The sequence below is a fragment of the Pseudophryne corroboree genome, chromosome 10, assembly GCF_028390025.1.
Source record: "Pseudophryne corroboree isolate aPseCor3 chromosome 10, aPseCor3.hap2, whole genome shotgun sequence".
NCBI classification, from domain to species: Eukaryota; Metazoa; Chordata; class Amphibia; order Anura; family Myobatrachidae; genus Pseudophryne; species Pseudophryne corroboree.
This window is the reverse complement of record NC_086453.1, coordinates 25,287,724-25,314,794: the sequence shown is the minus strand read 5'-3', so window position 1 is coordinate 25,314,794 and position 27,071 is coordinate 25,287,724. Positions and strand designations below refer to the sequence as shown.

Here is a 27,071-nt window from a genome sequence, read left to right as displayed (position 1 = left end):
CACTTTGTGTATTGCTATTATACAACGGCATAACATTCACATTCTGCATATTAAACACATGGTTCATCTCACCGTTCCTGAGTGATGCTGTGGAGACGTCTTCTCTGGCCGGGCTGGTCACGGCACCGGCCTCCGCTGTATTCTTCTCCGCCGCTCTTGCAGCGGCAAGATGCTGCCCTGACGGGCCGCTGGGCATGGCGAGGACCGCACTGTCTCTGTAACTGCTGTAATTGTCTTGGATTCTCGCTTGTGGTTGTGATGTGAAATCTTGCGATTGTGATGCGAAATCTTGTGCTTGTGATGTAAAATTTTGCGCTTGTGATGTGAAATTTTGCGATTGTGATGTGAAATCTTGCGATGTGGCTCCTTGCTCCCGATTGCTTGCTTGCGGCGTTTCGTGGCCCCTGCTCTGTCCTGTGACTGGCGTTGGTGTCTGCTGGTACATTCTCCTGGGCGGGGATATAAACGCAGGGGAGCGGGCAAGCTGGTTTCGCAACCCTAGCGTAATGTCCCTGTCCTGTGCGCTCCCTGCGCCCTGTCCCCAGTTACCCCCTTGCCTAGGAGTGCCCTCTGGCTGCCTAGCCGGGCTATTATATTGCTGTGTCTCTGCCAGGAATACCCATCTCCCCCTCACTTCGGGTGACCCTGCCCCGCTAGCTGTGTCGGTGAGAATAACTCCCCCTTCCTGGCATGCTGTTCCTACGTTCCTAGCCTGTGTTGGGGTATTCTGCAACCGTTGTGCTGCAACGTTAATAGGGGTTCCCCTGGACTGTAGTAGGCCATAGCCGCTCTGCCCCTCCCCCCTTGGGCCTAAAATGGCTGCCCCATTCCCCCTTTCTCCTATGCCTTCTTGCCCCGGCTGGTACTCACCCCCCTCTTGCCCTTGCTCCTTTCGCAGGGCTGCTGGTCGCTGCTGCCTTCCGGATCTAGCAGTTGCTTTTCCTGCTTTCTTTCTTTTTTCCCCTGGTTGTTTCTTCTTATGTGTCCTCCGGCCACCAGATGGCGCCACAGCACCATTTTCACTGCTCATGTGCTGCCTTTCTGAAGAGGAACGAACGGATGGGCCCTGCAGCTGCTGGCCAGAAATGCTGACCTCCCGGCCTCTGTATCGTGCTGGAAGCTCCCTTCTCCTCTCTGGCCGCTCTGCCAAGCGCTGCCCGACCCTTGCTCCCTGCTGTGATGGTGACCTGCCTCCGGTCCCTGTGGAAGCCATGCCTGGATCCCTGGAATTGCAGCAGCCACCGGACAGACACAGGTACTTCCTTTCCTGTGTGGGGAAAATGGAGCTATTAACTCCCTCCCCCCCAGCTGCTGCTTTATCTGCCTCTCCCTCCTCCCCCCCCCTCCGCCTCTGGGCCGCACCTTTTACTGGCCCAGGGCTCCCTGCAGGTGATGCAAAGGGGAGGGGGTCCTGCCTCCCTGCAGCCAACCCCCCCTCCCCCGGCGTTCACGCCTTCGGGCCGCCCGGCACCCCTCCTCTTTATCCTGCTGCGGCGCCATTGCTGCCCCCTTCGCCCCTGTTATACATCTCCCCATCTGTGCAAAATCAGCCTTCCTAAAATCCAACACCATTTGGTTTTTGTGTAACATGAGTTTGTCCTTTACTTTTTAATAACCCATACTGCCTGATGCACGGCCGTCTTTTTGTATGGGCCCAATGTGCTCTTGCCCAAGGGCCCCAGGAGTTTAAGGGTTGATAGCTGAGGGACCCCTCTTTCATGGGGTTCATGGGGTGTGAAAATTGGCCCTGGGGAACTTGAGATATCCGACTTCAAAGCTGTGGTCCCCGTCGGAGCCTGTTAATTGCTCTTCCCAGCCAAATATCTAGGGTTCTGTCTGACTTAGAGTTTTTCTGGGATATATTCCTAAAGCTGGGACTCTCCTCTTTTGGTGGACTTTGGCAGCTTGTCTCTACTGTGTCAAGAACCAGAGATATCAGCCTTCCGGCAGCTGGTCCCTGCTCCAGCTCCACACGCATGATATGCAGTTCAATATTTTCATTGGTGGATTGCTCTGGCTCCTGAAATTTGATCACCAAGTCCCCAGTATCTCCTGAAAGGAGGGACTCACTAGTTTTTTCCCCATTTAAAGCTAAGAAATCTATTTCCAGGAACTGGTGATATCTGCAGTCAAGCAAGCTGCCCTCCTACCGGAAAGTGTTGCATATTAAGCCCACTCCACTATCCACCCCTCCCCTGCGTATTAAACACCCCCTACCACACAGGAAGTCATGTACTAGGGACCCATCATTCATCCCAATGCCTCCTTCTACAGTTTAGTGTTCTCCCTCCCGCCACATCTCCCACCATTTGTGCAGTAAGGAGTAATTAACAGAAATGTTTGCTTCAGGTCCTACATGCTGAGTGGAAGATAGAACACTGCCTGCGGACATCAGAATTGCCGCTGATAGCACCCCCCACCCCTAATGTTGGAGGATGGGAAGGGGCCCCAGGGCATTGCTTTGCCCAGGGACCTACACTGCTGTTAAGACAGCCCTGGCCTGATGTTAACTGGATCCTAGGATTTCTCCTGTATTTGTCTGACATTCTGCTGCCATTTGTGAGTATTATTCTAATATTGAATCTCTGCATGTGGGTTCCCTCCCCAATTGCTTGAGAGATGCTCCCTGCAAGGAATTTACAATGTCCCCACTTCTAGTGGAACTTGCAAAAGAGCACTCCGAGTTTACATTGGGTAGATTAAAGTCTCCCATGACTATTACCCCCCTTATAAAGCCATTTTATTGATGTTCTGCAAAAGTTTCCTGTCCATATTTTTTTCCTGGCCAGGTGATCTATTGATCACCCCAGTGTGAGTAATGTCCTTGTACGGTCACCCAAAAGGCCTCAGCTTTTTCATCAGTATTTTGTATTAAAATAGCATTTTTTATCTTTTTTCACATACATTGTTACCCCTCCTCTGGTCTTTCCCATTCTGTCCTTTCTATATAACGTGTATCCTGATATAGCTATGTCCCAGTCATATTTCTCATTGCACCAAGACTTCCTAATAGCCACAATATCCATATCAACCCTTGTTACTATTACAAATAGTTCTGGAATTTTATCTCCCAAGCTCATAGCATTTGCACACATAGCTGTAAGAGATTTGTTTGTGCATATCCTATTCTTAGCCATGTTCAGACACTTCAGTTCATAACTAGACAAGTCAGTACATAAGAAAGTGTCAACTTTTTAGGTTAGAATTACCTGGACACAGATGTTGTTCAAGGTTGGATGTACTGTTCTGAATATGTACTTCAGTTAAAATATAGTAAGTCTGACTAATGCTGGGTACACACAAGGCAATACACTCCATGAGCAATAGCCTCAGTGTTTCCCCTTGACACAAGTGAGGTAGTACATACAGTACATACTGAACGATATCGCTAATGATATCATTCAGTGACATCATCTTGCTCCATCCTTTACATGTGTAATCCCTCTTCTACATTCTTCCCCTCAACCATATCTGTAAGTTTAACATCCCCTCCGCAAGTCTTTTCTTGTATGGTCCCTGACCGCCCCAACTATTCTCTCTTCTACTGTCTCCTCCCCCCATCCTCTATGTCTTGTATTGTCCTCAACCTCTCTGCCCTCTGTGTTCTGTTATCCCCAGCGGTACAAGTAGAATTTTTTTCTTATTGGTACTGATAGTAAAAATGGGCGTGGTCCTGTGTGATGAGGGGCGTGGTCACACAAAACTAGGAGAGTGGCTACATGAAAATAGGGGCATGGCCACATTATGCCACACACAGTAATGACCCTTACACATTATGCCACACACCGTAATGCCCAATACATATTATGCCACACACCGTAATGCCCAGTATATATTATGCCACACACCGTAATGCCCAGTACATATTCTGCCACACACTATAATGCTTATTACACATTATGGCATACACTGTAATGCCCATTACACATTATGCCAGACACCATAACACCCATTACATATTATGCCAGACACCGTAACACCCATTACACATTATGCCACACACTGTAATGCCCATTACACATTATGCCACACACCATAATGCTTATTACACATTATGCCATACACCGTAATGCCCATTACACATTATGCCAGACACCGTAACAGTGACATCATCTTGCTCCATCCTTTACATGTGTAATCCCTCTTCTACATTCTTCCCCTCAACCATATCTGTAAGTTTAACATCCCCTCCGCAAGTCTTTTCTTGTATGGTCCCTGACCGCCCCAACTATTCTCTCTTCTACTGTCTCCTCCCCCCATCCTCTATGTCTTGTATTGTCCTCAACCCCTCTGCCCTCTGTGTTCTGTTATCCCCAGCGGTACAAGTAGAATTTTTTTCTTATTGGTACTGATAGTAAAAATGGGCGTGGTCCTGTGTGATGAGGGGCGTGGTCACACAAAACTAGGAGAGTGGCTACATGAAAATAGGGGCATGGCCACATTATGCCACACACAGTAATGACCCTTACACATTATGCCACACACCGTAATGCCCAATACATATTATGCCACACACCGTAATGCCCAGTATATATTATGCCACACACCGTAATGCCCAGTACATATTCTGCCACACACCATAATGCTTATTACACATTATGGCATACACTGTAATGCCCATTACACATTATGCCAGACACCATAACACCCATTACATATTATGCCAGACACCGTAACACCCATTACACATTATGCCACACACTGTAATGCCCATTACACATTATGCCACACACCATAATGCTTATTACACATTATGCCATACACCGTAATGCCCATTACACATTATGCCAGACACCGTAACACCCATTACACATTATGCCAGACACCGTAACACCCATTACACATTATGCCACACACTGTAATGCCCATTACACATTGTGCCATACACCGTGATGCCCATTACACATTATGCCATACACCGTGATGCCCATTACACATTATGCCACACACTGTAATGCCCATTACACATTATTCCACACACCGTGATGCCCATTACACATTATGCCAGACACCGTAACACCCAAAACACATAATGCCACACACCATAATGCCCATTACACATTATGCCACACACCATAATTCCTTATATATTATACCACACACCGTAATGCCTATTACATATTATGCCACACACACTTTTGCCACTGACACCATTTTATGTCCCTCACATAAAAATATAAATGATGCTCCAGTGGTGGGCAGGTGGTAATGCATACCACCACCACATTTCTTAATGGTATTGCGTATCACCCCGTACCACCCTACTTTCAGCACTGGTTATCCTCTGACCTCTATGTCTTGTTCTCTTACATTTCCTCCCCCTGCCCTATGATAAATTACATTAACTCTCTCACAGTGGGAAACTATTTATATTACCCCTTCAAGTATGTCCAGATATACGAAGAAATGCACTTTAAACTTTTTCAAATATTATATTTTATACCAACTTATTTGCATAAAATGTGGCCTTCGAGTTCTAAATATTGTTGGAAGCAATGTTCAGAAGATTGCACTTTTATACATACATTTTGGGAATGGCCAACATTACGTAATTTGTGGGCTGAAGTTTTTGAATTAATGGGTAAAGTGATACAGATAGATGGAAAACCTACTCCAGCTACTGCCTTATTTAATTGGCTACCTCCAAATATCCCTAAAAAGGAGGGGTATATAACAGGTCAAAATTTTATTGCAGCCAGAACTGCTGTGGCCTAACTCTGGTAATCTCCTACCCCTCCCAATATCATAAAAGCAGAGCCGGCCCTAGGCATAGGCAAACTAGGCAAATGCCTAGGGCGTTTGGAATGCCTAGGAGCACAAGCAGCTTTTGCTGATTAAAATGAAATGCAGCATGCCTATATTCTGTGTGTGACTGCGGCTGTATCTGCATATGAAATGCTACATTACAGTGTATTCCTGGAAATCACTGTTACATGGCATTTCATATGCAGATACAGCCACAGTTGCACCCAAGTTATAGGCATGCCCAGGCCCAGATTGGCCAATGCCCCCACGGGGTGGTGGTGGTGCAGGGTATACCCCGGTGGGCCGATTGGGGTGTGGGGCTGCCTGTCAAATGCAGCACCGCCCCCCTCCACGTCACCTGCTAACTGTTTTATTAATTAACTGAGCAGGAGAGCCGGCCATTCCCCCCTCTTCCCCATCACCTGCTTACTGGTGAGTGCTGCAGCCAGCGGCCGCTGTTAGGAAAGCCGTCCACTCCCCCTCCCCATCACCTGCTTACTAGTAAGCGCTGCGGTAGGTATGGCCATTGACCATCAATTATTTGAAATCATCGATGGTTTATGATCGATGGTAACTACTTTTACCATCAATGGGGGAGAACCAGATGGTTTCCTACTATCGATGATAAAGAGCTATCAAATATTTTTTTTCTTTTTACTCTAGGGTGTCAGGGACACAGAGCATTGCTACACCCCCTGACACCTGCAAAGCCACACCCTTGGGCTCTGATTGGCCTGCGTCTAGTTTAATACTAATGTAATGGTGACTATCGATGGGCAAAACCATTGATGGTTCCCATTTAGATGGTTTCCCACCATTGAGGTTATCCACCGATGGTACGACCCACCGATGGCCATCCCTATGCTGCAGCCTGCGCCCGCTGTCAGGAGAGCCGGCCCGCTCTCCATGTCATCTACTTACTGGAGAGAGCTGCTGCCAGCAGTCGCTATCTAGAAAGCCGCCCCACCCCCATCCGGCTGACCAGAAGAGGAGATCCGCACACCTAAAGGCCACTGACATCATCGGCGCGGACCTTGCGGTATGAGAAGGCGCAGTCGCAGTGGGATCAGGAGAGGTGAGGTGAGTATGAGTGTACACTACTCCCCTAAATGCATGTTCTTCTCCTGTGTTGCGGCTGTGAAATGACCTGACTAGGAGCAACATGCTGTTACAGTATTATGTCTGAGTATAAGGTATGGGGTGTAATATTATCTCTGGGGATTCTAGGTATGAAGTGTTATATGTCTGTGGATATGAGGTATGGGCTGTAATATGTCTTGTGGTATGAGGTGTAATATTATGTCTGGGGGTGTGAGGTGTACTATTATGTCAGGGGTATGAGGTGTACTATGTCTGGGGTTATGAGGTGTAATATAATGTTGAAGTATTAATCCCGCCTACTTTGGTATTGGCTCTGCCTACAGTTGGTTTGGTGCCACCCACATGAGGCCACTTTTAGAAATTTTCCAGGGCCACTTTTGTTTCCCAATACGCCCCTGGGCATGCCACATATCATTTTAATCAGCAGAAGCTGCTTGTGCATCCTAGTCACAAAGCAGCGGAGGTCATTCCGAGTTGTTCGCTCGCAAGGCGATTTTAGCAGAGTTGCTCACGCTAAGCCGCCGCCTACTGGGAGTGAATCTTAGCATGTTAAAATTGCGAACGACGTATTCGCAATTTTGCAATTACACACTTCTTAGCAGTTTCAGAGTAGCTTCAGACTTACTCTGCATCTGCGATCAGTTCAGTGCTTGTCGTTCCTGGTTTGACGTCACAAACACACCCAGCGTTCGCCCAGACACTCCTCCGTTTCTCCAGCCACTCCCGCGTTTTTTCCGGAAACAGTAGCGTTTTTTCCCACACGCCCATAAAACGGCCTGTTTCCGCCCAGAAACACCCATTTCCTGTCAATCACACTACGATCGCCTGAGCGAAGAAAAAGCTGTGAGTAAAAATCCTAACTTCTTAGCAAATTTACTTGGCACAGTCGCAGTGCGGACATTGCGCATGCGCACTAAGCGGAAAATCGCTGCAATGCGATGAAATTTACCAAGCGAACAACTCGGAATGAGGGCCAATGTAAATAAGACGCATTTTCTACAAAAAAGGTGCCCGATGTTAGCAAAGTTGGCTGGGAGCTGCCAGCTGACTCATGCCAGGCATCTCCTGCTGCATGGCGTATTAAGGCAAGATATATGAGGACACATCCGTATCCAAGCAGAGGCAGAAGTCACAGTGTTAGTGGCCGTGTAAGTGCTGTGTGCAGGTGGGTAGGTTGTGCAATAGTGTTCGTCATATGTGTAATGGGCATTATGTGTGTCATGTGTATAAATGCATTAATAATGTGCGTCATATGTGTAAGGTGCACTATGTGTGTCATTATGTGTATAAGGGCTTATGTGTAAGGGACATTATGTGTATATGGGCTTTAATAAAGGTTGGCATAATGTGTAAGGTGCATTATGTTTATAAGGACATTAATAATGTGTGTCATTTGTAAGGGGCATTACTGAGTGGTATTATGTTTATAAATGCATTACTAATGTGTGGCATTATGTGTATAAGGTGCTCTACTATGTGGCGTGGCGTATAGAAAGGGCACTACTGTGTGGTCTAGTGTGAATAAATAGCAATATGGTGTGGTGTAATGTGAATAAGGAGCAATTCAGTGTGATGTAATGTGAATAAGGGGCACTACTGTGAGGAGTAACGTATATAAGATAAAGTGGTACTACTGTGTGATGTAATGTGATTTAGGAACACTATTGCATGATATAATGTGAATAAAGTTGCACTACTGTGTGACGTAATTTGAATTGAGGGTACTATTTTGTGGCCATGCCCCTTCTCAGCAAGAACACGCCCCTTTTTGGGTTGCAGACTGAATGTGTGCACTGTTCCTATTTAAAATATAGGGGGTAGGAGCACCAAAATGAGAACCGCTATGGGTGAGGGGTGATGGTGCTGGGAAAGGGGTGCATGATCAGAGGCAAAACTAGCAATGGTACTAGGGGGCACCAGCCAAAATCTTGCCTAGGGCATCATATAGGTGAGGGCCGGCTCTGCTTAAAAGTGATTTTATGTAAGATTTAATGTGTCTAATTGTATCTAATGATATCTAAGATTTTATGTAACTATAAAATGGAATCCTATACTGTTCCTCATATGCTGGCCTCTAATTCCTTGTTGAGGAAATGGTCATTAGATGATTCTAATGTTTTATAGACAGGTGAAAATCTGGCGAGTGACCTTAAGCTTCCCAGTTTAATCGGTTCAAGAATCTTAAGAATAGGTTTAGAAGTTTATCTCATTTACAGGTGTTAGAACTAATTGAGGCCTGATATGTATGACTATAAAAAACTCCAGATTAGAAATGTTAAAATAAAACCATGGGAATTGTTGCATGGCTCAGAGGCCATTGGTCAGTGGTTACTGCTTGATAGCCTGGAATTATGCCGGATCCGTTGCCAGACCCATGGTCAGAAACAATGTACCCAAGCAAAGGTAACAAGGTCTGCTCAAACTGGTACTTGTCCAATTTGCCATATAAGTGGTTGGTTCGTAGTTGTTTGAGCACCACTTTTACTTGTTGACAGTGGCTTGTGAAGCAAGAAGAAAATATTAAAATATTGTCAAGGTAGACTATGGAACAAGTACGCGAGGTCTCAGAATATCTCAGTCATGAATATCTGAAAAACCACCAGGCATTGCAGAGCCCAAGTATTCAAAGTGTCCATCCCTTGTGTTAAAAGCAGTCTTCCACTCATCTCCTTGTCAAATCTAGGTAAGGTTGTAGACCCCCCTCAGGTCCAGCTTGGTGAAGACAGTGGCCCCTTTCAGTTGGTTGATTAATTTGGAAATAATTGGGATGGGCGTACACTTTTGTAATGGTTATGGCATTGAGATGATGCAAGGATGAAGTGCTCCATAGTTGATGCAAGGATGGAGTGCTACATCCTTCTTGGCTACGAAGAAGAACCCAGCTCAGCAGGTAATTTGGACGTTCAAATAAAACCCTTCACCAGGTCCTCCTGATATAGTCTGACATTGCCTTGGTCTCTTGCAATGAGAGTGGGAAAATCTGTTCCTGAGGTGGAGGCTTTCCTTGAACCAGGTTGACCCCACAATCACCCTCCTGGTAATCTGCTCTGCTTTTCACTTATCAAATAATGGTAATTCAGAGTAGTGGGAGGGTGGGATCGTTGTGACCTTAGAATAGTACAGCGTCATGGGGTTTCTCTTGACCACATTGGTGTGGCAATGTAGTTAACACTTGGCTCCACATGCTTTGATATCTGAAAAGGACCAGTCCAGTGTGAGTGAGTGGAGACATAGCCATGGTAGCCCTAAAATTAAAAGTGGATGGCTTGTGACTGGACAAGAACAGAGATGAGTAGTGAGTGGCTCCTGTTTGCATATGAGTAGCAGTAGTTTCCTGTGTAATGGAAAGATGTGGGATCTTACCCCCATCCCCAGAGATCAAAGAGAATGGGTGGGTAGCTTGTAAAGTTGGAGACCCCTGTCTTTGGCAAAGTCGGCAGAAATTAAGTTGTCAGCTGCCCTGGAATCAATTAATGCTTGTTCCTCAGTTTTTTTCCCATGGGAGTTCTGAGGGTGATGTCTACCTAGAAGAATTTGGGTTCAATGATGGTTTGAACTGAATAATTACTTAGTATGGGTCTGGCCTCCCTGGTCCTGACTAGGCATGAATTCTGCTGTCCCTGCAGTTTGTATATCTCCCAAATGCGTGGTCTTCAGTATGCCGGCTGTCGGGATCCCGGCGCACAGTATACCGGTGCCGGAATCCTGACAGCCGGCATACCGACACTTATTCTCCCTCGTGGGGGTCCACGAGAATAAAATAGCATGGCGCGCGTAGCACGCCACCGTGCCCACAGTGTGGCGAGTGCAGCGAGCCCGCAAAGGGCTCATTTGCGCTCGCCACACTGTCGGTATGCCGGCGGTCGGGCTCCCGGCGCCGGTATGCTGGTCGCCGGGAGCCCGACCGCCGACATACCATACTACACCCCTCCCAAATAGCTAGGGAAAATGGTGCCCTTATATAATAGGGCATAGTAATGGGTACAGCAGTATGCATTATGTGACTTCCTCTATTACGTACCCCCCCATATCAGTATGTTGGTCTCTGTGCACAAGCGAACGCTTGTGCAGCCCTGCAATGCTAAAAAATGTTTATAGAAAAACAAGACCAGACCTAGACCTACTTACCATTTGCGATGGATCCAGCGATGCAGGTCACGGATTTGACGTCACACATCCGCCCTCAAAGCGCCTGGACACGCCTGCGTTCGTTGGACCACTCCCAGAAAACGGTCAGTTGACACCCAGACACGCCTTCCTCCTGTCAATCTCCTTGCGGTTGCCGCCGCGGCCGCTTTCCCCGTTCTCGGCATCGTAGGCTGTTGCCGGGCAATGACACTTGTGCGCAATGCACACACTGCGCATGCGCAGTTCCGAACCGATCGCACTGCTGCAAAGAAGTGCAGCGTGCGATCAGGTCAGAATGACCCCCTGTACCCCAAGTTCACTTACTTGCTCTTTCTGTACCTTATATGTATATATACCTTGTGCACACTAAGCGTATGCTTAATAGCTTTTTCCCAACAGCTGTGCATTTGCTAAATGGTCAAAAGGAACAGGGTTAATTTTAATGAAATATGTTTATTGCTTGTTCCACTGTGCAGAGTGCTCGTGTTAATTTCATTGACATTTATGGCTGTCTTGTTAATGACAAATAAAGTATTGTATTACAGGTCCCAATTACCTGGGCTTCCTGGAAACACCCCTGCAAGCCAGATCTTAAATTCTTAGTGTAACTCTTCCAAAAGTAATAAATACAATTGTTGGAAATAGGTTATTCTTTATTTTGCAGGAACAGATCAGAAGACACTTCCTCTTGGCAACACTTTTCACAAAGAAAAGGTAAGTCATGCATAAATACATATATATATATATATATATATATATATATACATACTTATGTATTTCAATACATACTGCATTATATTTTCAGAATTAAACAAATTATCTCACTGTTACGAAAAACTATTATGATAAACTTTTTCACCACTTTAGCTGGTACTCTGAAACATTTCTCTTTTCCACAAAAGAATGTACAGTACAATAACTTACACCTATCTATCTACCTAAACAACCTTAATCCTTTTCCTACCCAGTTAGCTACCACAACTGTATTTAGGGTTGGGTATGGGATACTGGCAGAATAGCCACACTGGCATCCCGGCTGCTTTCAAATTATGACAGGGGTGCAGGAGGGAGGTAACGCTAATTCTATCACTCCATCTAACCTTCCGTCCCCCCAGCCTAACCATCTGCAGTGCATCATGGTTTTAGCCAGTTGTGTGCTTTATTGCTTTACTTACAAACTGAATCAGGCCCTCTATCCCCATTCTAGAGATACCTTGTCCTGGCGGGGTAACACATACTATCCCCAACTAAGGGGGTCATTCCGAGTTGATCGTAGCTGTGCTAAATTTAGCACCGCTATGATCGTAAACTCAGACATGCGGGGGGACCCCTGCACAGGGCTAGTCCGCCCCACATGTCAGTGCCGGCCTCCCCGCTCGTCGCACCCGCTGGCCGTAGCGGCTGTGTGACACGTCACACAGCCGCCACGGCCCGCCCCCCCCAACGGTCTGGCCATGCCTGCATTGGCCGGATCGATCCCTCTAAACGGCTGCTTAACGCCGCCGTTCAGCCCCCTCCCGCCTAGCGACCGCCTGTGTCTCAGAGGCGATCGCTAGGTAACGAAAGCTGCCATGCGCAGTTCCGACCCAATCGCTGCGCTGCGACAAACTGCAGTGAGCAATCGGGTCGGAATGACCCCCTAAGTCACTTAAAGGTACATTTACTAAGATGGGAGTTCTATTTAAGATAGGATGTTGCCAATAGCAACCAATAAGATTCCAGGTATTATCTTTTAGAAGGTTCTAGATAAATGAGAAGTAGAATCTGATTGGTTGCTATGGGCAACAGCCCATCTTAAGTAGATCTCCCATCTTAGTAACTTACCTCTTAGGACCCCATTTAACAATGAACCATAACGCCTTTAGCACTCACTAGAGGGGTTATATCCTCCTTTCAGTATTCAACAAACAGCGGTAAGCTTATGCCAGCCTTGCTGGGAGGTAACAAGGGGTTGGCAACTCCGGCACACACAGCGGTAGCACCTTGTGGAAGTGTCGCAGTTGTGTGGCGAGTGTGGCAGTGAAAGCGGCTGTATACACAGACACACAACATAGGAGGCCATACTCACATGAGACACTTCGCCTGCCAAGATGCGAGTAGCCATCTCCATCCTTGCACGCTGGTACACAGGGAAAGGGCTTGGAAGCTGCATTAAGGTGAAATCACACACGTGACTCAGAGTCAGCCTGTATATTAGGACATAATGCTGACTTTGTTACTAGGCAGTGAAATGCGTTACGGTTGTGACTTTGCTAATTGTGAAACACCGGGTATTGCACCATCTAGTGTAACACCCACAGTAATGAGTACATGGTGAACTATAATTAAACATTCCATAAGAAAAAAAACCTGTACTCTGTATACATAACATTACATAAGAAAAAACCCTGTACTCTGTATACATACAACCTGCAACTGAGCTACGAGGAACTCTATGGGGCTGATTCTGAGTCGGAAGCAGTGGGGTCATGTTTGAATCTTTTGCCACAGTTGCGACTTTATGCTTATACCGCTACAAAGCCCTCGTCTGGTGTACAGCCATGCGTCTGAGTGTGAGCGTCTGCAGATGCTGAAATCGCCACCATAGGCCGCAACAGCCCTAAGGTAGCAGACGGACAGCACTGCTCTACTGCATCTGACCTAGCTACTGTGTCCTCCTCAGAATCATGCCCGCCATGTTCTCCCACCTAGAATGCAAGCTCTTGTGATTAGGGCCCTCCCGCCTTACCATTCGCTATGTAATTATGTGATCTGAGCATGTAATTATGCTGGGATGTAGTCAAAAGATTAAAATATAACAACGTTGACATTCATAAAGTTAACACCACAATGTCGACACTTATGATGCCAACATTGTTAAATGTCAACAGGCAACGTGTTGACATTCTCAGAATACAGTCAGGAGACATTTCAACATTGCCAGAATGTCGACATTAGGGTTAGGCTGCGGGTAGTAGGGATTAGGATATGTGGAAGGTCAGGGTCAGGCTACAGGGTGGGAAGTTAGGCCTAGACTGCAGACGGCAGGGGTTAGGCTGTCGGGAAAAGGTTAGGGTTAGGCTAAGGGGTGGTAGATTAGAGTAAGGCACTAGAAGGAGGGGCAGGGACAGGGCCAGATTGCCCATCTGGCACTTCTGGAAAATGAAAGGCAGATGGGCTGGTGGGCCAGTCCGGTCACACAGAGAGCAGGAAAGGCTGCGCTCAGTGCTGCTTCCAGTCTCTGGTTTGTCCCTCCTCGCCTCTCGAAGTGCCCGTTGCTAAGACATATGGGAGCGTGCCGCAAGCCCACGCACCCCCCCCCCCTGACTCTTGGCACATCCCCGATGTCCCAAACAATCTGAAAGGGGATTCAACAGAGAAAATGACTTTAGTCCTCAGCAGTCCAAACTCTGTACCTTTTGTACAATATTAGTATGTCCCTGATGTTTTTCCTAGAGAGAAGTGGCTTCTATGCCGCCCCTGTCCAGAAAAGGAAAGGTGAGCACTACCATCAGTCCTGTGTCATGCCAACAGTAAAGCTTCCTGAGACCATTCATGTGTGGGATTGCTTCTCAGCCAAGGGACTGAGCTCACTCACAATTTTGCCTAAGAACACAGCCAAGAATAAAGAATGGTACCAAAACATCCTCTATCTTCTCCCAACCATCCAAGAACAGTTTGGTGATGGAAAATGCCTTTTCCAGCATGGCGTAGCACCTTGCCATACGGCAAAAGTGATAACCAAGTAGCTCAGGGAACAAAATATCGAAATTTTGGGTCCATGGCCAGGAAACTCCCCAGACCTTAATCCCGTTGAGAACTTGTGGTCAATCCTGAAGAGGTGGGTGGACAAACAAAACCCCACAAATTCTGACAAGCATTGATTAGGCAAGAATGGGTGGCCATCCGTCAATATGTGGCCCAGGAGTTGATTGACAGCAAGCCAGGGCGAATTGCTAACGTCTTGAAAAAATAGAGTCAACACTGCAAATATTGACTCTTTGCATAAACTTAATGTAAGTGTCAATAAAAGCCTTTGACACTTATAAAATGCTTGTACTTTTACTTCAGTATACCATAGTAACATCTGACAAAAAGGTCTAAAAACAGTGAAGCAGCAAACTTTGTGAAAACCAATACTTGTGTCATTCTCAAAACTCTGGCCACGGCTGTACATGCAAATCGTTCTATGTCAGAGGTTCTCAAACGCGGTCCTCAAGGCACCCCAACGGTCCAGGTTTAAAGTATATCCACGCTTGGCCACAGATGACTTAATTATCATTGGGGTGCCATGAGGACCGTGTTTGAGAACCTCTGTTCTATGTTGCCCCTCTATGTACATCTCTACGGAACCCTTGTGTCACTGTATAAAGAATAGAATAGTGTTGAAGTAAACTGTGCAATCCTGACACCCTAAAAAAGTTAGGTCAATGCAACTGTCCCATATATATATATATATATATATATATATATATATATATATATACTATGACACATACAAAATGTTTATTATTAGTTAATTAGTTTGAGAGAAATTATTATAATTGTGATTTTTATTTTATTTTATTATGGCATTCTGTGCATAATACCTTTAAGTATAACTTGGACAATAACTAGAGTAACACCCACATTAAGAACTACAATTAAACATTACAAAATAAAAATAACATTCTCCGTTCGTATAAATAAACCCTGCAAACTGAGCTTAGGAGAACGTAGACGCTGAAAGACGTATTGTACTCAAGACTGACAGGTACATTACACCCACACCTCTGCCACATACTCTCGCCCTCTCTCTCTCCCTATTTCTCTCTCTCTCTCTCTTTCTGTCTGTCACTCTCATTTCCTCTCACTCTGTCGCTGTCTCTGCGGTTCTCCTATTACTTTATCTGTATATTTTTCTACTGATTAACAAATAACACTCGCAGCCTAATTTACTTTCAGTGACGAGGAGAAAATGAAGACGCTGTTTCTGTTGGTGGGCATAGGTGAGTTCTTGTTACAGTAAGTCACTAGTATATTGTAAGGTTCCGCAGTGTGTGACCACTGATGTGTTCTTATTGAATTTTGTACGAAAGCAACATTGCATCCTCTCACACAAAGGAAGATTTATACAGTGCATTCCATATGCTATTCTGTAACGGGCAAGCTGGAAAGGACTTATAATGTACACTAGTCGTAGACAATACAGTGGTTTCTATATTTCAGGCTATTTGAAAGCAGAAATAATTATGGGGCAGATGTATTAAGCCTGGAGAAGGGATAAAGCAGTGATAAGTGGAAGACAATAACGCACCAGCCAATCAGCTCCTAACTGTCATTTTTCAAATCCGTAATAATTGGCTGGTGCGTTATCACCTTCCACTTATCACTGCTTTATCACTTCTCCAGGCTTAATACATCTGCCCCTACGTGCATAAGGTCATTCTGAATCACAAAGCTTTCTCTCGGAGTTACCTCTGGTCAGTTAACTCAACCAACCGATTAACTGTCCATACACTGCAATTTTGCAAACCAATTACTCTAGGTAGTTTTCTTTTCCTGGCAGAAAATCGAGTCATGTATTGGCCTCAAAAGACTGAAGATGTTGATCAGTATTTGACTGAGACCTTGACTGATGTAGCCAACACCAAGCCGTCGGCACAATTATGCGTTGTGCCGATGATTATGGTAAAAAATCAGCAGAATTCAACATGTTGGAAATCCTTGATTCGCCAAAATTATAGAAATCAGCGAGTTTGTGATTTTTAACATGTTGTACATATCAACAGACAAACGCTGATCATTGGAGTTAGCCAATGGACGAATTGGATCACTGATCGGCCAATCCTATTGGATCATGCGGGGCCACTGTCTAACCGCCACAACTACAGTATGCATACTAGGAACGAGCCATTCAGGCTAATACCCCTTTTACACCACCAGCTAGTAACACGGGTTATTGCACATGAACGTGCATAACCGTGTTGTTGGCTGGTGTAAAAGGGTCGAGTTGGAATAGTCCGGGTCGAGTGACCCGGTATTCCAACTCAGGAAGTTTGCGGGGTTGAACACGTGTTCAACCCGGCAAACTGTGCAGTGTAAACGGGAGCTGGGTCGATGCGACCCGGCTTCCCGTTTACAATCTATGTGCGGGCGGCGCTTGGAGATCATGTGATCTCCAAGCACTGCCCCGTTGCGTAACCAGCAATGTCACCAACCCGGCAATATGCTGGGTTGGTGACTACGGTCAGCCGGGTAGCACCCGTGTCAGGCTCCTGGCTGCGACCTGCAAATTCAGGTCTAAAAGCGGTATAAGTGTCCCTTCCTCCAAGTAACAAATTGTTGGTCAATGCTGAGAAAATATACTGTAAATCAGTGGTTCTAAAACTGTGTGCCGTAGCACCCTGGGGTGCCTCAGGACACTTTCAGGGGTGCCCTGGGTTCAGGTTGGTGGTCCAGGACCAATTTAAATTATTTATGGTCAATGTAATAGTCATGACCAGTGTTTTTGGCTTTAAATCATAAAATATGTGGACAAACAGAAGCAGATACTGTCCCACACCACATAACTGATCATAAGGATGACATATAAACACAATTTGCTTAATTTAATATTTCTTTCTAAATTTCTCAATAAGAAACTTTTGGCCTAGGGGTGCCGTGAAAAAATCCTGAAGCCATGATTAAAAAACGTTTGGGAACCACTGCTGTAAATATACCCCTAAATAGTTTTACAAACCATATTTGGGGCTGACAATATGGATATAAATACACTTTCTCCTGTGTAAATATAGCCCACATTTTCTTGAATAAAGCCAACACATAATATTATTTAAATACAATTGAGCCCCATATGTTTGTATCATTTCTGCAGGTTTGGTTGATTGCATTTACTTTTATGTTGTATTATTCTGTTTATAGAATAATAACTTATTCTTTTACATTCTAGTTCTTTGCTTGGCATTGGTGGAAGGCAATCCAGGTTTGTAATATTGTCTTTTCTTTTACATATTAAATATTGTATTACATCGTACACTTTAAATGTGATGACTGTTGCCTGCTCTTCTTTTTATTTTGCAGAGAATCTTTCCAGATATTGTTAATATTCAATGTGTCTTCATTTAAAACTCACAGAGAACTCACAAAGTTAAAGGGCCCATACATCAATCAACATAGGAGTGCACAGCACATTTTATTAGGGGGTGCACGATTGGAGGGGCATGTCTAGAACTGCCTATTGGGTGTGTCTAACACCGTATATTGGCACTCAATGCAAAGTAACTAATACAGGGAATTTGATTAAATAGAGTGTACAGTGAGGGCTTGCATATGATTATTAAACCCAAAACCTATAAGCCTGGGCCCTCACTGACCAATCTAAATCATTTAAGGACAATGTAATAGACAAAACCAGTGCTTGTAGCTAGCCATAATAGAATATGTGGAGAAACAGAAGGCAGTCATAATTGAACCTAAGCATGACATATAAACACATTTTACAGTACTTAATATTTTTTTCAAAAAAACTTCTCAATAAGAAACTTTTGCTCTTGTGGTGCTGTGAGAAACATTCTGATACTCTAGGGTGCCATGATTTAAAAGAAAATATTGGAAACTACTGGTATAGAGCCAGTGGCGGAACTTGTGAATGGTGGGCCCAGGTGCAAAACTATGCTTTGGGCCCCCCTCCTCCTCCCCAAGTTCACAATATGCCACAAGACAGTGGGTGTCAGGGAGAGAAACAGGGTGATAGGGAGGAGGCAGAGGATGATGCTGATGAGGCAGAGGACGATAGGGAGATGGATAGTTGGTTTAATGGAGAGGCAATCGGTGACTGGAAAAGGGAGAAGCAGTGGGTGCCAAGGAGAGGCATTGGAGGATGGAGAGGGTGACAGGGAGAGGGTAACTGGGAGAAGTTGAAGAGGAGAGGCAGAGGGTATGAGAGGTGGAGGGAGTAATAAGGGAAATTGGGTTGAAAGGGTTCACTGGGGCATGAAGGGAAAGTATCAGTAGGGGAGATAGGCAGAATGAAACAAGTGGCTTTAACATGAGAGCTGAGGAAAGACAATGATACTGTAGTGGAAGAATTTACTAAAGGGATAAAAGAAGAACTATGTTAAGGAAGAAGAGAGAAGGGAGAGGGAGGGAGATATGGGGGGAGAGAGGGGGGTGAAGAGGAAGGTAGAGAGGTGCTGTAGAACAGAGAGAGAGAGAGAGAGAGAGAGAGACAGGAGATGGAGGGAGAGAGAGGAACGGAGATGGAGAGAGAGGGGGGTCAGAGAGAGAGAGAAGCAGAGATGGAGAGGGAGAGACAGAGAGAGGGAGATAGAGAGAAAGTAAGTAGACAGAGAGTGAGAAAGGGGGTAGACAGAGAGCAAGAAAGGGGGTAGACAGAGAGAGAGAGAGAGAGAGAGAGAGAGAGAGAGAGGGGGAGTAGACAACGAGAGACTGGGGAAGAGGATAAGAAGAAGGAAGAAATGTGCAGGGGAACAGAGAGAGAGTGCAGAGGGAGATAGAGAGGGGGCGGAGACAGAGAGAGTGGAAGACAGAGAGAGAGGGGCAGATATGGAGAGAGAGACAGAGGGAGGAGACAGAGAGAAAGGGATAGAAGAGAAATGATATTAAGTAATAGGAGAGAGTGTCGGGGAGGGAGGGAGATATGGGGGAAGAGAGAGGGCGGTGAAGAGTAAGGAAGAGAGGTGCAGTGGAACAGATAAAGAGAGACACACACATGAGAGGGAGAGAGAGCAGTGGAGAAGGAGAGAGAGGGGTAGAGAGAGAGAGAGAGAGAGAGAGAGAGAGAAATAGAGATGGAGAAAGAGAGAGACACAGAGAGGGCAAGACGGAGAGAGAGAGAGAGAGGGTGATATGAAGAGAGAGGGGGTAGAAAGAGAGAGGGGGTAGACAGAGAGAGAGAGGGGAGACGGAGGGAAGGAGAGAGAGTTGTGAAGAGGAAGGAAGAAAGGTGCAGGGGAACATATAGAGATGGAGGGAGAGAGAGAGGGGGGTGGAGATGGAGAGAGAGAGAGCAGGGAAGACAGAGAGAGAGGGGCAGAGATAGAGAGAAAGACAGACAGAGAGGGGGAGACAGAGAGAGAGGCACTGAAGAGGAATTATATTAGGGAATAGGAAAGAGTGAGGAAGAGGAACAGAGATAGAGAGAGAGACATGAGACGGAGAGAGAGGGGTGTAGAGGGAGAGAGGGTGTAGACAGAGAAAGAGGGCAGAGATGGAAAGAGAGAGACAGAGTAAAGAGATGGAGAGAGGGGAAGAGATGAAGAGAGAGAGGGGGGATAGACAGACAGGGAGGTGGAGAGAGAAATAGAGGGGGGCAGAGGGAGAAATTCAGAGAAATAGTGCGCAAGAGAGAGAGGGCAGAGGGAGCAAGAGAGAATGGGAACTGAGGGGGAGAGAGAGGGGGCCGATGGAGAGACAAAGAGATGCTGTGCAACATTTGCCACTTGAACAAATTTAGGATTGTGTTTCTCTTACCTGGACAATCAAGTACTGCTGCTGCTGCTGCACGTCGAGATGGTCAGCCCCTTTGCTTCCCTCGATTGGACGTTTTGGAGCCGGGGACGTCAGGGGAAGTATGAGATCACCCCTCCCCCCCCCGCCCTCCAGCCGGGTGTGAGTCCCACACAGGCAGCTTTATTGACTTTGGGGGGAGGAGCTGAGAATGCGGCTCCTCCTTCCCCTCCTTGCCAGGACCCAAACACTACAGCAGCCACATTACTGAAGACTCTGGGAGCGGGCAGGGCAGCGGGCAGGGCAGCACTGGCAGCGGCATAACAGGAGTCAGTGTGACTCATTGTAATACCGGCGCTGTGGCAGGCACAGGAACGAGCAGCGATAAGTGTGCTGCAGGCGTGGCGTGTGGGGGGTGCTGGACAAAAGGGGGTGCCTGCGTGCACAAGGCACCCCCCGTGCGCATGCCTATGTCAATCAGGCAAATCCCTGATGTTCTGTACCTATTGATGGTTGATGTATGGGATAGCTAGTGATGTTATAATTTATAAAGCACACATGGGGGGGTGCAGGGTCTGGCTGGGCAGGGGGGCAGGGTGCCATCTGCCCCCCGGGCCAGTGCAATTTAAGTGTTCCAGGGCCACCTGACTGCAGAATCCTGTGAAAAGCTGGGCCGCCTGCTTGAGTCTGCCCCCCAGGCTGAAAGTTGCCAGGAGAGGGCTGATGTACAGTGAAAAACATGCCGCCCTATACGTCTATATGCTGACCTATACGTTGCAACTTGCTATTCTTAGAGAGGCAGAACAGGTGAGAGAAAGCTGATGTAAAATGCAGGGGTGGAGGTATGCCTTGAGATAACAGCCATGGGGTGTATCTATAGCAGTCCCTTCACCCCTGGTGCAAGATCCACTCCTGTGATCATGTTCATCGTACATTAATGCAAATTTATTGCATTAAAAATAAATAAGGGAATAAATTACACATGTGCTGCTCCCACCGGCCAAATAGGATGATGTCCCCAGTGCTGCTAGCCTAGCTGGTATCAGCAAAAGTGGGGGGACAAAAAGCATGGGAACGCAATGCGTCATTTGTACAGGTTAGCGCAGAATAGCTGCTGTCTATAAATAATATAATAATGTGAGTATAAAGCTGTTTAAGTGTTTTCTTTTCAGATGTATGATGTTTAATAAACAGTATCTGACACATACACTAATTGTTTACCTCTAAAAGGTAAATGTAACAATTATCACTTTAAAGGTCACTATGTAGATAGAAAGCATGTATCAAATATAACAGAAAGTATACAAATAGCAGCATGTATCAAATGTAACAGAAAGTATACAAATAGCAGCGTGTATCAAATGTAACAGAAAGAATACAAATAGCAGCATGTATCAAATGTAACAGAATGTATACAAATAGCAGCATGTATCAAATGTAACAGAATGTATACAAATAGCAGCATGTATCAAATGTAACAGAAAGTATACAAATAGCAGCATGTATCAAATGTAACAGAAAGTATACAAATAGCAGCATGTATCAAATGTAACAGAAAGGATGCAAATAGCAGCATGTATCAAATGTAACAGAAAGGATGCAAATAGCAGCATGTATCAAATGTAACAGAAAGTATACAAATAGCAGCATGTATCAAATGTAACAGAAAGGATGCAACTAGCAGCTTGTATCAAATGTAACAGAAAGTATACAAATAGCAGAATGTACCAAATGTAACAGAAAGTATACAAATAGCAGCATGTATCAAATGTAACAGAAAGTATACAAATAGCAGCATGTATCAAATGTAACAGAATGTATACAAATAGCAGCATGTATCAAATGTAACAGAAAGTATACAAATAGCAGCTTGTATCAAATGTAACAAAGTATACAAATAGCAGCATGTATCAAATATTACAGAAAGTATACAAAAAGGAGCATGTATCAAATGTAACAGAAAGTATACAAATAGCAGCATGTATCAAATGTAACAGAAATAATGCAAATAGCAGCATGTATCAAATGTAACAGAAAGTATACAAATAGCAGCATGTACTAAATGTAACAGAAAGTATACAAATAGCAGCATGTATCAAATGTAACAGAAAGTATACAAATAGCAGCGTGTATCAAATGTAACAGAAAGTATACAAATAGCAGCATGTATCAAATGTAACAGAAATAATACAAATAGCAGCATGTATCAAATGTAACAGAAAGTATACAAATAGCAGCATGTACTAAATGTAACAGAAAGTATACAAATAGCAGCATGTATCAAATGTAACAGAAAGTATACAAATAGCAGCGTGTATCAAATGCAACAGAAAGTATACAAATAGCAGCATGTATCAAATGTAACAGAAAGCATACAAATAGCATCATGTATCAAATGTAACAGAAAGTATACAAATAGAGGCATGTATCAAATGTAACAGAAAGTATACAAATACCAGCATGTACCAAATGTAACAGAAAGTATACAAATAGCAGCGTGTATCAAATGTAACAGAAAGTATAGAAATAGCAGCATGTACCAAATGTAACAGAAAGTATAGAAATAGCAGCATGTACTAAATGTAACAGAAAGTATAGAAATAGCAGCATGTATCAAATGTAACAGAAAGTATACAAATAGCAGCATGTATCAAATGTAACAGAAAGTATACAAATAGCAGCATGTATCAAATGTAACAGAAAGTATACAAATAGCAGCATGTATCAATTGTAACAGAAAGTATACAAATAGCAGCATGTATCAAATGTAACAGAACGTATACAAATAGCAGCATGTATCAAATGTAACACAAAGTCTACAAATAGCAGCATGTACCAAATGTAACAAAGAATACAAATAGCAGCGTGTATCAAATGTAACAGAAAGTATACAAATAGCAGCATGCATAAAATGTAACAGAAAGTATACAAATAGCAGTGTTTATCAAATGTAACAGAAAGTATACAAATAGCAGCATGTACCAAATGTAACAGAAAGTATACAAATAGCAGCATGTATCAAATGTAACAGAACGTATACAAATAGCAGTGTGAATCAAATGTAACAGAAAGTATACAAATAGCAGCATGTACCAAATGTAACAGAGAGTATACAAATAGCAGCATGTATCAAATGTAACAGAAAGTATACAAATAGCAGCATGTACCAAATGTAACACAAAGTATACAAATAGCAGCATGTATCAAATGTAACAGAATGTATACAAATAGCAGCATGTATCAAATGTAACAGAAAGTATACAAATAGCAGCATGTATCAAATGTAACAGAGAGTATACAAATAGCAGCATGTATCAAATGTAACAGAAAGTATACAAATAGCAGCATGTACCAAATGTAACACAAAGTATACAAATAGCAGCATGTACCAAATGTAACAGAGTATACAAATAGCAGCATGTATCAAATGTAACAAAGTATACAAAAAGCAGCATGTACCAAATGTAACACAAAGTATACAAATAGCAGCATGTATCAAATGTAACAGGAAGGATACAAATAGCAGCATGTACCAAATGTAACAGAAAGTATACAAATAGCAGCATGTACCAAATGTAACAGGAAGGATACAAATAGCAGCGTGTTCCAAATGTAACAGAAAGTATACAAATAGCAGCGTGTATCAAATGTAACAGAAAGGATACAAATAGCAGCGTGTATCAAATGTAACAGAAAGTATACAAATAGCAGCGTGTATCAAATGTAACAGAAAGTATACAAATAGCAGCATGTACCAAATATAACAGAAAGTATACAAATAGCAGCATGTACCAAATGTAACAGAAAGTATACAAATAGCAGCATGTATCAAATGTAACAGAGAGTATACAAATAGCAGCGTGTATCAAATATAACAGACAGTATTTAAATAGTAATAGCAGCATGTACCAAATGTAAAATATATAATACATAATATGATAAACAAATGTTATAATGAAATTCACTTTCAAGAGTATACATACAGATTATATATATATATATATATATATAAATGTATATATAATCTTTATGTATACTCTTGAAAATGAATTTTATTATAACGTTTGTTTATCATATATATATATATATATATATATATACACACACACAATCATATGGTTTAAAGTTTGTTGACTTTTATCAGTTCTTGTTCAGGTACTTATTAGAGATATGCGTAGATCAAGTTTTTTTTTAAGTTGAACATATAAAATCATTTGGACCTGTCGCATAGATCCTTTGAAGTATTATTAATATCTAACCTGATTAATTAAGCGACGCTATAGCAACTGCACCTGCGATTGGAAACACTAAGGGTGTGCGCAATTATAAGAAGAAAAAAAAACAGCAGTCCTGAAAGGTACAGAGACGCCCAGCGGGGACATGGCATGGGGAACTGCAGCTGTGTACACATTCCCATCACACATGTAGATTTACCGATAATCGGCAGCTCTATTAAATCAATGACAGCCTAAAAAGAGGCACCTGAGACACGCTGCTGAGCACGGATTGGCAAGCGCACCCAGCAACATGCCCCCCAAAACAGCCACAACACACCTGCATTTTTGCATCCACTTCCCCATTAATGCCCATCACTATTAGACATTGGCGTATGCACAGTGTAAAGCATATACATGCGCAATTTACCAATAATCACTCAATTGCAAAAACATCAGTATCAGATGTCTATCTAAATGCTTTCATATTTGTGTAATTATACCGTTTTAAGTTTGTTTCGTTTTTTATTCTTTTATTTTAATGTATATGTATTTTTAATGCTACTTTGAATTGTTTTTATTTATTTATTTAAAGTTTCCATGCCAACATATTTGGAATCTCCTAGAAGAGTCTATTACATATATATTATTGAATATAATTTTTGCATTTTTTAACCTATCAAATTGTCTGTGCCACCGGCTCTGTGGTCCCTATTCTTGTCCAGCTATTGCTATTATGATGGTATATATAAGTGTCTGTAGGGGCTCTAACTGCCATAGCCATAAAAAGGGTCCAAAGAGTGATCTGATGCCATATAAAGGGGCATGCGGAGGCTCAGGTGGCATATAAAGAGCCATAAAGAGCAGATGGCATATAAAGGGGCATTAAAAAAGAAATTGTAACCCTACTGGGGTTTTAGACACGCCTCCTGACCACACACCCTGGCCAGGAATCAGAAAATAAAAAGGTGGTAACCGCAGGATTCCAGGATTATTTTATTTATTTAAACAATAATAATTTTTATAAAAGATGTAGATTGAGAACAGTCAGCGTCGTTACATTGATGTGAAGGTAATGACGATGGCTGCTCCAGGCTGGTACATAAAGTGTTTTTCTCTGAAGATATTATAGCTGTGAGGTAGGGATGTAACCACCAGGGGGAGTTGCAGAGGTGAGGCTGCAGTACAGTCCAAAATTCAAATAAGGGAACCACACCAACTGCCACTCCATACGCCGCCAAACATCCCCGGCCAGGACTCACTGGCCAGTTGGTGCCGCTCCCCTACGCTACAGCCACACATCTGGAGCCTCCAATGAGTGGATGATCACCATAAGCAATCATAGTCTCCAGAGGCCGTGGGAGTTATTTGTTTTTTCTTATTTTCATTTAGGACCTTGTAATGGCGTTAATGAGAATCTTAGGCCATGTCCTTCAAAGTGCCCAGCTACCTGTGAAAATTTGAACAAAGACATTAAGTGCAGTCTTTTGTGCCGTCCCCCCGGAATGTGTCAGTGCAATGATGGACATGTCCGCGACAGCAAAGGAGTCTGCATTCCTCGTGATGACTGTCCTAAAAGTAAGGAAGAAGGCCATGAGCTGGTAGTGTAACCATTGTCACTGCTGATGCGGCAGCTGTGGGGTATAGTGGGAGGGAAGGGAGTTCATATGTTCCAAAGGTCTCTGCCCTTCTGAGCAATCATGTGGGGGCCGGCACATGTACGTTGAGGGCATGTTGGTCCTTCAGATCAATGGCCCATGTGCAGGTCCCCAAATGTTTTCCTTTACTTTACCATCGGCTTGCTCCATCGATTGTTCACAATCAACGAGATCTTTGTATGACAGTCAGCTGTGGATTTGTGATCGTCTCGTTTCTCTTCCTTTAATTCAGGAACTTGATCTGGACCCGGCAAGGAGTATAAGGAGTGTTCCGGTTGTGAAACAGCTTGTGAGGACACAGATTGCATATACTGTACACTGACGTTTGTTCTCCCGCACAATGCCGGTGTGGATATCTTCATGAAAATAAAATCTGCTTACTACCAGGAGAATGTAACTGAGCCTGCTGTATGCTCCCTACTCACTCTAATAAAGCTGAGATCCTTACTGTCTTATTTCTGTCCTAATAACTGAGGTCAACTTTATAATCCAATGACAATGGTGGGTGCAGTGGATGGCATGGGAGTACTTAGAACAAGTGGAAAAAAATAAATTGTTACACGTAGATGAGTTATAACTAGAGATGTGTGCCGAGCCCCGTGTTTTGTTTTGTTTTTTCTAATTCAACATTGGGTTTTGCCAAAACCAACCTCACGTGTATTGGTTTGGATTTTGAATATATATATATATATATATATATATATATATATATAAAAACGGATGCATGTGTGTATGTTCCAGCATAACTCTGTAATGCCTGGAGCAATTTACACCAAACTTGATACACATATGTCTT

General features: G+C 43.9%; 1 protein-coding gene across 1 annotated transcript; it reads left to right on the top strand.

Annotated features, from left to right (window-relative positions):
• Positions 1-1,211: 1,211 nt before the first annotated feature.
• LOC134966837 (cysteine-rich venom protein 6-like) lies at positions 1,212-26,717 on the top strand. Its single transcript, XM_063943886.1, has 6 exons — positions 1,212-1,255; positions 11,620-11,688; positions 15,898-15,941; positions 17,885-17,917; positions 26,010-26,195; positions 26,508-26,717. The coding sequence occupies exons 1-6, from the start codon at positions 1,212-1,214 to the stop codon at positions 26,513-26,515; spliced, it is 384 nt and encodes a 127-aa protein (XP_063799956.1). The 3' UTR covers positions 26,516-26,717.
• Positions 26,718-27,071: the final 354 nt, after the last annotated feature.